General features: G+C 66.7%; 3 protein-coding genes across 3 annotated transcripts; 2 read left to right on the forward strand and 1 right to left on the reverse strand.

The window, feature by feature from the left end:
• Positions 1-7,062: 7,062 nt before the first annotated feature.
• On the forward strand, positions 7,063-9,958 carry EMIHUDRAFT_465577 (hypothetical protein; the record flags this gene model as incomplete). Its single annotated transcript, XM_005760737.1, has 8 exons — positions 7,063-7,079; positions 7,574-7,660; positions 7,846-7,928; positions 8,023-8,114; positions 8,242-8,389; positions 8,624-9,078; positions 9,153-9,234; positions 9,305-9,958. The coding sequence occupies 8 exons, from the start codon at positions 7,063-7,065 to the stop codon at positions 9,658-9,660; spliced, it is 1,320 nt and encodes a 439-aa protein (XP_005760794.1). The 3' UTR covers positions 9,661-9,958.
• Positions 9,959-9,979: 21 nt separating this feature from the next.
• Positions 9,980-12,027, reverse strand: EMIHUDRAFT_358872 (hypothetical protein). The gene is given in 10 exon segments (XM_005760738.1): positions 9,980-10,000; positions 10,014-10,198; positions 10,278-10,406; positions 10,474-10,603; positions 10,677-10,729; positions 10,852-10,889; positions 11,080-11,164; positions 11,254-11,322; positions 11,393-11,471; positions 11,601-12,027. The coding sequence occupies 8 exon segments, from the start codon at positions 11,891-11,893 to the stop codon at positions 10,329-10,331; spliced, it is 825 nt and encodes a 274-aa protein (XP_005760795.1). The 5' UTR covers positions 11,894-12,027; the 3' UTR covers positions 9,980-10,000; positions 10,014-10,198; positions 10,278-10,328.
• A 1,101-nt stretch (positions 12,028-13,128) lies between these two features.
• Positions 13,129-14,246, forward strand: EMIHUDRAFT_453098 (hypothetical protein; the record flags this gene model as incomplete). Its single annotated transcript, XM_005760739.1, has 1 exon — positions 13,129-14,246. The coding sequence occupies exon 1, from the start codon at positions 13,170-13,172 to the stop codon at positions 14,244-14,246; it is 1,077 nt and encodes a 358-aa protein (XP_005760796.1). The 5' UTR covers positions 13,129-13,169.
• Between the last annotated feature and the right edge of the window lie 93 nt (positions 14,247-14,339).

Here is a 14,339-nt window from a genome sequence, read left to right on the forward strand (position 1 = left end):
CCGAATCGAAGGTGCCGATGGTGACCAGCCGTCCGGCCACATTCCGCTCCGCCGAGAAGCGGCCACCTCTCTGGTACACGCCCTTGTAGCCGGTGCTGCTGCTGCTCGAGAGGTGCAAGCGCATGCCCTCCGCCTCTGCCGCCACCTCCGCCGCCCCCTCCTCCTCCCCCTCCTCCTCTCCTCCCTCCTCTCCCTCCTCCTCTCCCTCCTCTCCCTCCTCCTCTCCTCCCTCCTCTCCTCCCTCCTCTCCTCCCTCCTCTCCTCCCTCCTCTCCTTCCTCCTCTCCTTCCTCCTCTCCCTGCTCTCCCTCCTCCCCCTCCTCGCCCTCCTCGCCACCCTCCTCCTCTCCCTCCTCGCCACCCTCCTCCTCCGCCGCCACCCCCTCTCCCCCTGCGCGGCCTCCGTGCCAACCACTCTTGGTTACGTACAGGCCACCGGCCAAAGCGTCCTTCTCCTCCTCCTCCGCCCGCGCCGCCCGCTCCCGGTAGTCAGGCAGGTGGCTCTTTGCCTCCGCGTCCGCGTAGGCCTCTGCCGCCTACGGCAAGGAGATGCAAAGGGTCTGAAGAAAGTCCGACGCCTCGATTGCCAGAGTCTTTCACGCCGTGCCTCCCGCGCGGTCGCAAAGTAACCGAGGTGCTCGAAATGGCCAACCTGCGCGTGACGAAAAACGGCCTGGAACGGCTCCAGCGGCGTCGGCTCGCCCGGCTTCCAAGACGGCCGTAAGCGAATGCCGTCCAAGCCTGTCTCAAAGGCGTCGCTCCAGCGCAGCGGCCGCCCGCCCGCCTCCTCGAGCCCGATCCCGTCGAGCAGCGCCTGCCTGCGGGCGGCGTGCTCCGCCTCCACCTTCGCCTCCGCCGCCTTGATCGCCTCGATCGCCGCCTCCTCCTCCGCCGCCTGAGAGCATGCCGCCCGCTTCTAGATCTCAGCTAGATCTCGGCTTGAGCTCGGCGAGATCTCGGCGAGATCTCGGCTGTTGGCTGCCTTCTGCTCGCGCTTGACCCTCTTCTCGACGTCGCGCAGCAGCTTCTGGACAACGGCACGCACCTCCTTGTCCTCGCCCTTCGACGCCGCCGCCGCCTCCTTCGCCGCCTTCGCCGCCTCCTGAGACAAGAGCAGGATAGATCTCGGCTAGATCTCGGCGAGATCTCGGCGAGATCTCGGCTGTTGGCTGCCTTCTGCTCGCGCTTGACCCTCTTCTCGACGTCGCGCAGCAGCTTCTGGACAACGGCACGCACCTCCTTGTCCTCGCCCTTCGACGCCGCCGCCGCCGCCTTCGCCGCCGCCGGAGAGGAGAAGGGGGCCTAACTCGGGCAGATCTTGGCCTGATCTCCGCCAGATCTCGGGCTGTATCTCGGCTGTGTCTTGGCACCTTGACAGGGTGGGCGTACACGGAGAAGTGCGGGATGCCAAACACAGTCCCGGCGGGGACGTCGGCGAGCGCAACGACGTGGAGAGGGTCGGGAGCAGCGACGAAGGACGGGACGATCTCAGCGATGGCGTCGGGTAGGGCGGGCGGCGAGGGGACGGCGCCACCGCCCGTCTGGACGACGTCCCTCACCTCGTCCTCGCGCTCCGCCTCCGCCGCCTCCGCCGCCTTGATCGCCTCGATCGCCGCCTCATTTTCCGCCGCCTGAGAGCATGCCGCCCGCTTCTAGATCTCAGCTAGATCTTGGCTTGATCTCGGCGAGATCTCGGCGAGATCTCGGCTGGAGACTGCCTTCTGCTCGTGCTTGACCCTCTTCTCGACGTCACGCAACAGCTTCTGGACAACGGCACGCACCTCCTTGTCCTCCCGCTTCGTCGCCGCCGCCGCCTCCTTCGCCGCCTTCGCCGCCTCCTGAGACAAGAGCAGGATAGATCTCGGCTAGATCTCGGCGAGATCTCGGCGAGATCTCGGCTGTTGGCTGCCTTCTGCTCGCGCTTCGACGCCGCCGCCGCCGCCTTCGCCGCCTTCGCCGCCTCCTGAGACAAAAGATTCCGGCTAGATCTCGGCGACATCTCTCGGCCGGCGATCTCGGCTAGATATCGGCTCGAGCTAGATATAGGCTAGATATCGGCTACCACTGCACCTTCTCCGCCGCCGCGTTGGCGGCCATCGGGTGGCAGACTTGGCAGACCTCCTGCGCGGTCTTTTTGGGCTTTCTGCAAACCCTGCAGGAGTACGAATACGCACGGGGCGGCTGCGGCGGCGGCGGCTGGGACGGCAGGCGGATGTGGATCACCGAGCCGGGCATGCAGCCGGCTGGGATGCAGGCGTGCATCAGTCCCATGGGGGTGGTGATCGGAAGGAGCTGCCCCGGGCGGTACCCTCGCGGGACGGTCACCGCACGACAGCCGGCGGCAGGCGGAGGGGCGGGCGGCGGAGCGGCCAGCGGGCCGGGTGGTGTGGCCAGCGGGCCAAGCGGAGGGGCGGGCGGGCTGGGCGGAGGGGCGGCAGGCGGAGGGCCCGGCGGCGCAGTCGGCGACTCGGCAGAGCCGCCAGACCGCACCAACGCGCGCCACCGCTCGCGCGCCTCCGCCTCCAGCGAGCACAGTTGTCGCAGAGCGAATGCGTACTCCGTCGTCTGCTGGCGCACGAACTCTGTTGAGAAGGCGGGCGTGGGGAAGAGGGACGGCGCTGGGGAGTCTGGCGCGGAGAAGCGAGGCCCGGCTGCGGGGTCGGGGTCGGCGGCGGCTGTGAGGCCGACGTCGGAGAGCGTCACGGGTGCGTCCTTCTGCCCGCGGGACGGCTGCGCCTCGAGCCAGAGCCGCACGACGGCGCGGATGGCGATCTGCACCTCCTCGGGCGGACGAGTTGCGAGCTCCGGCTCGGTGAGCCAGTACGAGCTCGCCCCGAACTGGCCGGGGCCGAGCCGGAGGACACCTACCGTGGCACACCGCTCCGTCTGCGCCGCCGGGCTCACGGGGCGGCGGGCGCGCGCGTAAGTGTCCGCTGGCGGCGCGCCGGCGACCAGAGCGCGCAGCTGCGACGACGACCAGCCACCTTGCGGAATCCCACTCTCGTCCACCCAATCATCGCTGCCCGAGCCATCGGAAGCCTCCGCCTCCGCCACCGTCTCAACCTCCATCGCCTCTGCCTCCTCCGCCTGCGCCTGCGCCCGCGCCCCTGCCGCCGCCCCCACCGCCCCAACCGCCCCCGCCACCTCAACTGCCGGCTCTGCCCCCTCCTCCGCCGGCCCTGCCTCCTCCTCTGCCGCCTCCGCCGCCTCTGCCCTCGACTCCGCCTCCCCCGGCTCGCTGTCGGGCGGCGGCGGCGGCGCGGCAGCGGCGGCGGCGGTGTCGCCGGCCTCGAACTCCTCGCGGTCGCGGTGCACGCTCGGCACGGGCGAGCTGTGCACGCTCGACGTGGAAGGGTGGGAGGGGCTCGTGGAGGAGTTGGGCGCGGGCGCGACGCGACGCGGCGGCGGCGGCGGCGGCGGCGGCGGCTGCTGCTGCTGCTGCTGCTGCTGCTGCTGCTGCTGCTGCTGCTGCTGCTGCTGCTGCTGCTGCTGCTGCTGCTGCAAGAGCTGCTGCTGCGTCGGCGTCTGCTGTATAAACTGCTGCTGCTGTTGCGCCGCCTGATGCAGAGCCTGCTGCTGTAGCAAGGCGTGTTGCTGCTGCTGCTGCTGCTGCTGCGGCTGCGGCTGCGGCTGCGGCTGCTGCGGCTGCTGCAGCTGCGGTGGCTGGGGCTGCGAGAGTGGTGCGGCCACTGCTCTCGGCACGGGCGGTGGCTGCCACTGCTGCGGCGGCGGGGGCTGCGAGTGTGGTGCGGTGATGGGCTGCAGCGTCTTGCCCACGCGGAAGGCGACCATGCTCCCCGGAGGGTGGGGGAGCGAGGCGAGGCCGGGGAGCTGCGCGCTCGTCACGTCGCGGAGGATGACGAGCTTCGGGCCCGCGGAGCCGGCGGTCTGGTTGACGACGCGGTGGGCGGGCCACTTGGACGTGCTGCTCGGCCCGTTCCACACCCCGCTCGCGTGCAGGTTCGCGGGCACCGTCTCGCCGACCGCCACCCGCACGCGCAACGAGGAGATGAGGAGCCCCTTCTTCTGGCAGTTTGGGCAAAAGTGCTGCCGAAAGGCGGGCGACTTTGCCTCCACAAGCTCGCACTGGGTGGTACCGCCCGAGAGCGCCTGTCCCCAGCACACAGCGGGTGGCTTTCGCTTGCGCGGGTTGATCACGCTCAAAGCCTGCGCCGCGGGCGGCGCCGGTGGCGCCGCCGGAGGTTCTGGCAGGTCCGGCAGGCCGAGGGCGAGATTGCGCATCGCGTAGTGCGTGGCCGCCTCCGCCGCCGGCTTCTCCGCCGCCTTCTCCGCCGCCTCTGCCGTCTCCGCCGCCACCGCCTCCGCCCTCGCCCCCGCCTCCGCCCTCGCCGCCGGGGTGGGAACTAAAGGTCGTGCTCGTGGCCGCGCCGGATCGACCGCCGCCGGCTCTCGGGGGGAGCAGGCGGCGTCGGACGACGAGTCGAAGGAGGCGGTCGAGGAGAGGCGCGACAGGGAGGCGGCCGAGGAGGACCGTGCAACGGAGCCCAAACTGCCGCGCCTGCGAGACGGCTCCGCGTAGGTCAGGTCAACTTCATGTGCACGAGAGGAGGGAGGGGGGGGGGCGGCGTCGGCACGCCTCTGCACCCGCGGCACCTTGGCTGTCGGCGCCAAGACTGCCGCCTGAGCGAGGCAGGAGCGAGCCAGGCTGAGAGAGAGGAGCAGGACGGGGCAGAGCGCCTCGGACAGGCCGGGATGCAAGCAGCAGCGCACCGGCTCGGTCGTGGTTGAAGCAAGCGGCGGCGGCGGCGCCGCAGCGGAGCCGCCGACCGTCCGACCGCCGCTCGAGCGAGGCGACCCGAGTCGAGCTGGCTGACTGAAGGCCAAAGTCGGGGCGGAACGCGGGGCGGGGCGCGCGTATAGGTCGTGCGCGTCGTGAGCCAACGATGCGAGCGCCGTCGGTGGGTTGAAATGCCCGGGCGGCGGCGTCGTCGGCAACTGCCATTCCGGGACTTCGGACGCCATCGTTCCCGCACAATGTCACGCCTGCGTGCAGCAAGTTAGTAGCAAAGGCACCGCCGCCTGCTCGCTGCTCGCATCTGCGGGCGCGGCCGCGGGTGAGCTCAGCGCGGCGAGAGCTCGTGAAGCTGGCGGATGCAGCGACGAGGCTGCCATCGCAGCGCCGCCGCTGCATCCTACCTGTGAGCCGCTGCTGCAGCGCCGCCGTAGCAGACGAAGCCGAAGTGCGCCGCTGGCAGTGCATGAAGTCGAGAGTGCGGTGCAGCGGCGGAAGCGGTGGCGGACGCTGGTAGACTGCCGCCGCCGCCGCTCTCACGCCGAGCTGCATACGCCTCAGCGCACAGCGGCGGCCGCTCGCGAGAGCCACAAAGCAGAGCGCCGCAGATATACACAGAGAAAAAAGAATTTAAACACCAATCCGGAAAGGTTGGCTCGCCCGCCGGGTTCGACGCCGTGACGTGCCGTGACTAACCTTCTTTTCTTTTTTTCAAATCTTCAAGCCCCCCTCCGAGACAGAACCCATAGATACATACGTCAAAGGGACTGCCCCCCGCCCCCACTTGACTGCACAGGATAGCAGCGTGCCCCGATAACGCGACACACAGCGGGGGACACCACGCAAGGAGAGGGGTGCGAAGGCAAGGTTGGGTTTCGACGCCGTGACGAAATCTAAATAAAATATTTTCCGCTTCAAGCCCTCCTCCTCAGGGCACACAGCACAGCGGGGGGGACACTGCGCAAGGAGAGGGGTGCGAAGGCAAGGTTGGGGTGCTAGGTGGTGGGACCATGAGGGGGGGGTCCTGTGGGGGTGAAATGTTGCGCGGCGAATTCGAACTACCCCCTCGCCGCCGGCTCACGCGGAGGGTAAAGACCCTGTGGGAGAAACCCACCCCGCGGTGTCGGCAGTATTCAGAATGGACCCCCCCCCCCTCCGGTCCCCAGCTTCCCTGGTGTTTTTCCCCCCCCCCCCCCCCCCCCGCTCCCCATTGGTGACTCGCGAAGGACACGGACACTCGGGGTGAGTGAGGAGGGGTCCCCCCGGAGGGGGCTTTGGAGGTCGATCTCGGGTCGATCTCGGGCCAATCTCGGGTCGATCGCGGGTCAATCTCGGCGGCGATGGCGGACAGCAGCGCGCCTGGCGCGCAGGCAGTGCCGTCGGATGGCACGGCTGGTCGGCTGCGTCCACCCGCAGCCGGGGTGCGCGCTCGCCCCCTGGTGCCGCGTCGTCGCCGCTCACGAACGCCATCCTGAAGCGCCCTGCCGACTGGCCAGCCGGCGAGCACGAGCGCAGCTTCTCGATCCCGCGGCGCAGCGCCGCGGATGGAGGCCCTCGGGTCGGTGGAAAAGGACCCAGGCGCGTCCGCCTCGACCCGCACCGCTGAGGCGCCAGCAGTTGCGGCGCGGCAGACTCGCGCCAATGCGGCGCAGATCGCCTTGGAGCCCACCGCGCTCTCAAATCGCCTCGAGACAATGCTCCTCGGCAACCATCCCGTCCCTGCACCTTCCAACGAGGTGAGCGTCGCCTGCCCAGTGGGCCCAGGGATGGCGGTGGCGAGTCACTCCGGAGCAGAATAGAGGTGCGCACGAGGCAGGTGGCACAGCACGGCCCACCCCCTTCCACCCCCCCTCGCCCTTCGCAGCCTCTCCCCCCCCTTCCCCTTCCCACTGCGCTCTGTTGGTTTCTCTGTCCATCTACAGCGTGGGTGGTGGTACACTGCGTCGAGACAGCTCCGCCCCGCGCTCTGCCTTCCTGGAATACTTACGAATACCCAGCGCGGAATACAATACGTAATTAATTAATGAATTAACTAATTAGGTTAGGACGTGGAATACTGTACTCGAGGTCAACTCATATCCCTCCAGGTTACCCCAGATGAATAACTAAATCTCGCTGCGCTGTGCGAAAAAGAAAGAAAGAAAACGGACAACCCAAGGGAGGGATGGGAGGACGGCACGCCGGCACCACACAGGGATTTTAAGGAGAGGGGTGTGGTGCGCTAGCCGTCGCCCACCCTTGGGCGTCCGCCTCTTCCTATCTCTCTTCGCTGCGCTGTGCGGGATGGTTTCGGCACGAGAGAATTCTTTTATGCCCATCAGCATTGGGTGCGGGCGCCGGCAGGTAGAAGCCGATAGAGCAGCTCTACAACCGTGACCCCGTCCATCCGCGATCCTCGACGGCAACACACGCTCACTGTGCAAGGTGCCCATCGTCCGGATTGGCGCGGACGACGTTCACGCCGCCGCCTCGAGCGCTATGACGGTGGTACGGCCGCAGTCTCTGGACGCGGCCTCTGGGCGTTGTGACGCCGGCTGGCGCGAGTCGCTGTTCTCCGGCGCCTGCCGCTTCAAGCTGGCGGCAAATCCACGACACGTCCACGACACGTCCACGACACGTCCCCCAGGCGCGTACCGCTCCAACCGGGAGTGGTGGTCCGACAACCTGGCGTGGCAAGAGGGCTGGCCGCTCAACGCCTCTGCGCCGCCGGTGTACGAGCGGAGGTGCGAGCGCGCGGGCGGCTGGCGCGTGCTGCGTCTCGGTGGGGGCCCTACGTGGCGGGGCGCCGCCTTCCGCGACTCTTCTCGGAGCCTTCCTGCAGGCGCGTGCTGCGGATCGGTCCCTTTGCGTCGCGCGGCGCAGGCACCAAGCACGCGATCGGGATGGAGAATGTGGTTGCGGCGGGCGAGTGCGTCGCTGCGAGCCTCCTCTCCCCCGTCACAGAGGCGGGCGAGCTGGTCGGGGAGCCTCCGATCGGCGTCCACCATGTGCACGTCCTCTCGCACACCTCGATCATGCAAGACGTCAAGGCGCAGGCTGGCTGCTCATAATGAAGTGATAATTACTAGTTCGTGACCTCGACCGCTCCTCAAGGCGTGGGGCTTCCCCCTCCTCGACCGACACGGCCGCCGCTTCCACTACCACCCCCAGTGGGCGGACCACCGGCACGGAGGGCAGTGCGACGCCGCGCGCGGAGGCGTCGCGCGCACGACCCCGCTCCCCAGCCCTCCGCATCTCTTCTCCTGAACGCTGCGCGCCGTCCTCTCCCAGGCGTCGCGTGCATGAACCGCTCTTATCCCGCCGGGTACGGGCAGCGCTACACCGAGGCTGCCCACGTCGACCTCGAGCTCGTCGAGTCTCCGGTGGAGTCGCTGCAGGCGCTGCCTCTGGTACTAGTCCTCTGGTACTAGTCCTCTGGTCGGAGATGAGCTTCTGTCAACCTCGAGACCTCGAGACCTCGAGACCAGTCTCGAGACCACGCGAGGGTAGGTGCCGCCGCGCTTCTGGTGGGAGATGAGCTTCCAGGCGTGCCCGCCGCCGGCCGCTGCTCAGCCGGCGGCGGCCGAGGTGGCCTTCCGCGAAACTTCTGGGAGCCTTCCCAAGGAGGGGAGGCCGGAGGCAGCGAGGGGCGAGGGGAGTGCCGCCCAGCCTCCGGCGCCGCTCCGCCACCTCGCTCCCCCTGCTCGACCCTTCCAGGAGTGGTCTAGCAACCTTCCGCGTAGGCGCCGCTCCGCTATCTCGCTCCGTACGTGTGGGCGTCGCCTTTCGACATGCGGCTCTGCGCGCTGTTCGGCACCCTGCCCGCTCAACTTCACCTTCTGCAGAGGCGGGACACGTCCGGGACACGTCCAGGACATGCGCCCCCCCACAGGCACTTGCCCGCTCAACTTCACCTTCCACGTGCCGGAGAACGCCACGTCGGCGCTCTGGTACTCGGTGCGGCATCGCGAGAGCGGGAGGCTCCTCTCCTTCGACCTGCACACGCACGAGCACCTCGTCACCGCCTTCATCTTCTCCGGCCGGCCAGAGTCCGTCGGCCTCAACTCTGGCGGCTGGCGGCTGTCGCAGCCGTGGCTGCCGCTCGCCGTCCCGCCGGCGTCGCTGCCGGGGAGCATCGCGGAGTTTGGTGAGAAGGTGGCGGCGGCCAGCCCGACGGCCTGCACCTACCAGCCCACCGTCGAGGTGGTCTCCGGCGCGAGGTTCGTCCGCCGAGGCTACCCCCGCTGCAATGGCACGGCGGGCTCGTCCTTTGCCGTCGCCGAGGGCGAGTACACCACCGTCCTCGGCTTCTTCGACACGCGGCCGAGCGCCTCTCTGCCAAAGCGGGTCGAGCGCTTTCAGCACTTCGGGTGCGTCTCACGGCCCCTTGATTGGCTCATGCGCAAGCCGCAAGCCGGTAGGTCGAGTACTTCCAGCACCTCAGCCTGATGGGCCTGTGGACGCTGGACAGCGGCATGCCGCCTCCCCTCGACGCCCGCCTCGGCGCTGACCAGCCGGTGTGGGACGAGCCGACCTTAATTAACTATGAATTAACTATTAGTTAATTAATTAGGCGCTGACCAGCCGGTGTGGGACGAGCCGCGGGGGGAGCTCCGCGACTGGGACGTCTTCCGGGGCTTCGTCGCCGGCGGGCTCGGCGTCACCTCCGAGCACGCCCCTGCCGTCACGCTCGCTTGCGCCGCCGCGATCGCCGCGGGGGCAGCTTTCTTCTACTTGGTTGCCGTTGCCTGCCGTCTGGCGGCGAGTCCCGCGCGCGGGCGGGCCAGGCGGGCCAGGAGGCAGTACGTTGCGGTCGCCGGCGCTGCTCCTGTCGCCCCTCCTGCTGCTCCTGCGGCAGCTGCTGCAACCGCTGTCCTGATGCTGCCCCTGCCCGCTGCTCCGGTGTGCTCAGCAGCGTACGAGGGCTGACGTCGTTCGGTCTGCTGTTCGGCGGCTCCCGGCGATGCTACACCGCACCTGTAAGCGCCGCCGCGCCCAGCGCTGCTGCGCTCGCGGATCGCGGCGACGGTGCAAAGAGGCACCTCTTTCCCGATGTCTGTGCTCCCCGTACGGGGAGCGGTACCGAGACCGTCTGGGGAGTACATTGGCCCTGCTTGATGTGTCGGCTGTCATAGTCGTTGTTCGTACCAACGTACGTCACTGTGGAGTGTCACAACCCCGAGTGTGGAGAGAGCGACGTGTTTGGAGGAAGTCTGTGGGTCTCTGGAAAATCACGCATCACATGGTACTTGGCTCTCTCTTGACGGGACTCGGGAGACTGTGGTGGTACCGCACTCGCCACTCGTGCCGGCGGCGACAGTGTACGCCAACGCTCGCTCACAAATCACAAAACACATATCGCCGCGCGCGCCCTCACGGCTTCTTGCTCTCGATGAGCTCGGCGCCCTCCTTCTCCGCTTGAGTGAGCAGCTTGCCCTTGTCTGCAATCTCTTTCCGCTCCGAGTACCTACACGAAGGCCATGGAATGGGCGTGTCGTGGACGTGTCACCAGCAGGTGCCCTCTGCAGCTGTCCGAGGCGAGATGCCGATCGACGAGGAAGTCGGCGTGCTCGCGCCTAATCTCGGGCGATCTCGGGTCATCTCGCGGTCATCTCGCGATCGACGGGGAAGTCGGCTCGGCGTTCGCGCATCAGCCGCGTAAACTTAATGTGCTCCTACTAACACGCGATTCACAATGAGGAGATCAACGGATAGGCATCAGCCGCGCACACTGATGTGCTCCTCCATAACGTCCACCACCCGCTCACGGAACGGGCCCGGCTTCATGCGGCCTGCCTCGTCAAATTCCTGCCACGCCTTTGCCACCGAAGACTGGTTGGTGGTGCAGGGCATTCTCATCCAACGCGCGAGCCTGTGGCCGAGATGACGCGAGATCACCCGAGATTGCCCGAGATGCCCCCAGATGAGGCGTCCAATGCGCGAGCCGGCGCAGCTCGTTGACGGCGTTGAAGGACTGCGAGCCGCCGTTCACCTGCAGCAACCTCGACTATCTCTCTCGGCTATCTCTCGGCTATGCCTCGTTAACAAGGTACATGGTTGAAGAAGATTCACGCGATGATTGGGCAGCTCGATGGTCTCTCGGCCACCTCTCGCCTGCAGCACTGCGGCGGTGCGGCCCTGCGTCGGCCGCACGCTTCCTGACGGGCAGCGGAGGACAGGTGAGTACAGCTATAAGTACAGCTACACCGTGAGACAGGTAAGTACAGCTACCACAGGGAGCGCCTCTGTCCTCTCGAGTGCTGCTCGGGGTGGGGTACTCGGGGTGGGGCTACTCGGGGTGGGGCTACTCCTCGGGGTGGGGAGAGTCTGTCCTCTACGTGTGGCTGCCCGTGTTGAGGGGGAGCCAGTCGATCTGGTTCTTGAAGACGCCGGTGATGGTGCCGTGCATCTCGGGCGAGACCCACACGTGCGCCTAGGAGTTGGGCCTAGGAGTTGGGCCAGGCAGTCTGCGGCAGACCGTGGCAATCTCGGGCAACCTCGGGTCATCTCGGCTCTTCTCGCCTCCGACCAGAGCGACAGCGCGCGCAGCTCCTTGACCTTTGGGTGGTCCTCCAGCGACGGGTCGCGCACCGGGAGGCCTACACGGGAGATCGCGGGGATATTTGGGGAGATTGCGGGAGATCTGGCGGCGTCTGGGAGCCGGGAGGCCCTGCGGGCTGAAGACGCGCACGTCGGCGCCCATCGCCTCGAGCAGCCGCGCGCACTCGTGGGCGAGCCGCCTGCAGGGAAGGTTCAGACTGAGGCTTAGAAGGCTCCGAGAAGGTTCCGAGAGAAGGCTCAGTGCCCGGTTCTCTCTCCGGGGCCAGACAGAGGCCCGACTCCGTGTCTGCCTCTCTGGTATCTGGCGCCGGCTGAAGGAGCTCTCGCGCAGGGAGCCGTACAAGACAAGCACGCGAGGCGCGTGCGCCAGCTTGGCACCCGCGGGACGAAAGTCGCGCGCTGCCTCGAGCATGTCGCGAGGGAGCCAGTCGTCGCCAGCGCCAGAACTGGGCAAGTCAAGGCTCGCGCGGTGAGCGAGCCAGCCGCCAGTGCCGTCCGCGTTGGGCTCAAGCGCGTAGCCGCCGTCGAGAGTGTAGGCCGCCTCCTCAGCCGAAGCGCAGCCGAGGCCAGCGCGGGTGGAAACGGCAGCTGTGGCAGACATGGTCACAGCGGGGCGTGCAGAGGGTGGGGCTCGCCGCACGACCACCGCAGCGACGGCCCCGACGAGGAAGAGCGACGCCGTGGCGACCTATCGAAATCGGCCCGACGCTGGTTCGTAGGGGAACTGCGAGCAGCGCGAGGCGAGGATAGCCAAATGGCGACACCGAGACGTCGGCCCCGATCGGCCGGGGTTGGGGCGCCGATGCAGATGTCTGCTCGTTCTCAGCGCAGCGCTCTTGCATTCACACCCGCACAGCACCCTGAGGTATTTTTATGTTCCCCCACCCGGGTGGGGGAATTTTATATTTAGCAATATGAGCCGCCGTCCCCACTCGAACTCGAGTCCGCCGACCGCTATAGATCGAGCGGGGAGGGAGGCGCTGCCTCCGCGGCGGGGACGGAGGCGACACCTCCGTCCCCACCGCCATTGGTTCGAGCGGCAAGCCTTAGGTAGAGCGGGGACGGAGACGTGGAAAAGCGTGCTTGTGAGTGGAAGCCACAAGCGCGCTGGCTCCGGTCGTTTGTAAATGAGGGTGTTTTTCTGTGTGTGTGTTTTCTTGAAGCCTTTCTTAAACTGGGTAACGAACCCCTGTCACTCCGTGAAGTGAACAGAAGAGAGGTGTGAACAGACTGGCGTGCTGATCGTGAAGAGGCGCCATGTCATCGGACACCGAGAGCACGGTCTGCGACCCGCGGTTAGAGGTCGCATCCGAGCCGCAAGTCCCCAAGGGGCCGGGCCAGATAAGGCGCGTGCCCCAGCTGTTCACAGCAACAGCACGGTCTACCCCCGTCGTCCCACCCCAAGTGCAGCAGCTTGGTAGCGGCGGATGGGACGCCAAGAAGAAGGCCGAGTGCCCCAAGTCGCCATTCCTTGGCCGGGCCAGATAAGGCGCGTGCCCCAGCTGTTCACAGCAACAGCACGGTCTACCCCCGTCGTCCCACCCCAAGTGCAGCAGGATGTGAATACCCACCGACACCGGGAACTGTCCGGAGGCTACTCAACTCTCGAGTTGAGGTACGCACACAGGAGAGAGAGAGAGAGAGAGAGAGAGAGAGAGAACGTACACCGGAACTCTGTTCACATAAACTGTGTTCACCTAAACGCACAACCCCGGGCCCCGAAATCGCACAGTGATGACAGTGACATGCAACACGGGGTCCCAGGGAAGGCGAGCAAAACCCTAACTGTGTTCACAGTAGGCACAAGGAAGAGTGGAGAGACACACACACCGCCTCCTATCCATTCCTGGTTGACCTGCCCTCTGGCCGCACCGTCGATGCTCTCCACACACGATGGCAGATTCAAAGCACCCCGCGATGACGCGGCGGCCACGCCCGCGAAGAGCGCTGATTCCCGCGCCAACTGCTCTTGCGTCGTCGACTCGACGACGGTGCCCGCAGCACAACGGCATGCTCCGACTGCTTCTGGAAGCACCAGCTTCCTCTTTCTCCTTGGCTACCCTCACACGGGCACCTCCAGCCTGCACTTTCTCCTCGCGACCAGCGGGTCCGTCAGCACGATTGGCGATTCCGCGGTCCTCGGTCCGTCAAAGGAAGGCATGGCGGCCCTCCCTGCAAAGGCATGGCTGCCTTTGCAAGGCGATCACCGCCCGGCTGGTCGGTGGGAGCCCAGCTTCTGGAGTTCGAATTACTCGGATCTGGTGGAGAGAACCTACCTGAGCCATTGGGACCGCTCAAAGATTTTTATTGAGAGCTCGCCTCCCGAGATCTACCTCTCTCGCGAGCTCCATTCGACCTTCTCCAAACACGGGAAGGTGAGATTCGTTCTGCTGGTCCATGGCATCTGCGGGATGGGGGCGGACCGCTTCTTCGTTGGGGGCAGCGCTCGCCTCCCGATGTGCAGGCGATGCTGCAAAGGAGCGCTTGACAAGCCCTGCATAGACAGCTTCATGTCCGCCTCTTGGGCGCTTGCGCTCGACACGTACCGTAGAGTCATCGCGAGTTTTGGCGATGACGTCTTTGTGATTCGTTACGAGGACTTGTGCCTCCGCTTGAACCGTGTGCTGCGCGACTTGGCCGCATGGGAGCCGCGGTTGGCCGACATCAACGTCTCCCGCAAGCCAATCATTACCGACCACGCCGACGCTCACCACACGACTTCAACCATCGGCGACCACTGCGAATTGGCGGTGCGCCGCTGGCGAGAGCCCATGCCCGCGCTATGCAGTGCGACACCGCCGGCTTGGATGGTGCGGGCGGGGGTGATAAGCATGGCCAATCATACACAGACTACTTTGCACCGGCCGGCCAGCTCGACCTGTGCGTCAATGGCTGCGACGCTCGGGTATGTCTACCGTCCCGGCCAGTTTGATTGCTCCATCACGTCCGAGTAAGCTGGGCACCAGAGTAATCAACCTCTACAAGGGGGAGCGACATCCGTCCTTCCTTATTTTTCTAAATTGGGTCTCATCAGTCATCTCACTCGC

The sequence above is a fragment of the Emiliania huxleyi genome (assembly GCF_000372725.1).
Source record: "Emiliania huxleyi CCMP1516 unplaced genomic scaffold EMIHUscaffold_74, whole genome shotgun sequence".
Taxonomy (NCBI): domain Eukaryota; phylum Haptophyta; order Isochrysidales; family Noelaerhabdaceae; genus Emiliania; species Emiliania huxleyi.

Excerpts from the sequence above, each read along its gene's own strand:
- EMIHUDRAFT_358872 (XM_005760738.1), bottom strand. The coding sequence starts at position 11,893 with ATGTCTGCCACAGCTGCCGTTTCCACCCGCGCTGGCCTCGGCTGCGCT. Across the intron at positions 11,472-11,600 it reads CGCGAGAGCTCCTTCAGCCG|GCGGCTCGCCCACGAGTGCG; the intron begins GCGCCAGATACC and ends CCTTCCCTGCAG. Across the intron at positions 11,323-11,392 it reads TCAGCCCGCAGGGCCTCCCG|GTGCGCGACCCGTCGCTGGA; the intron begins GCTCCCAGACGC and ends GTAGGCCTCCCG.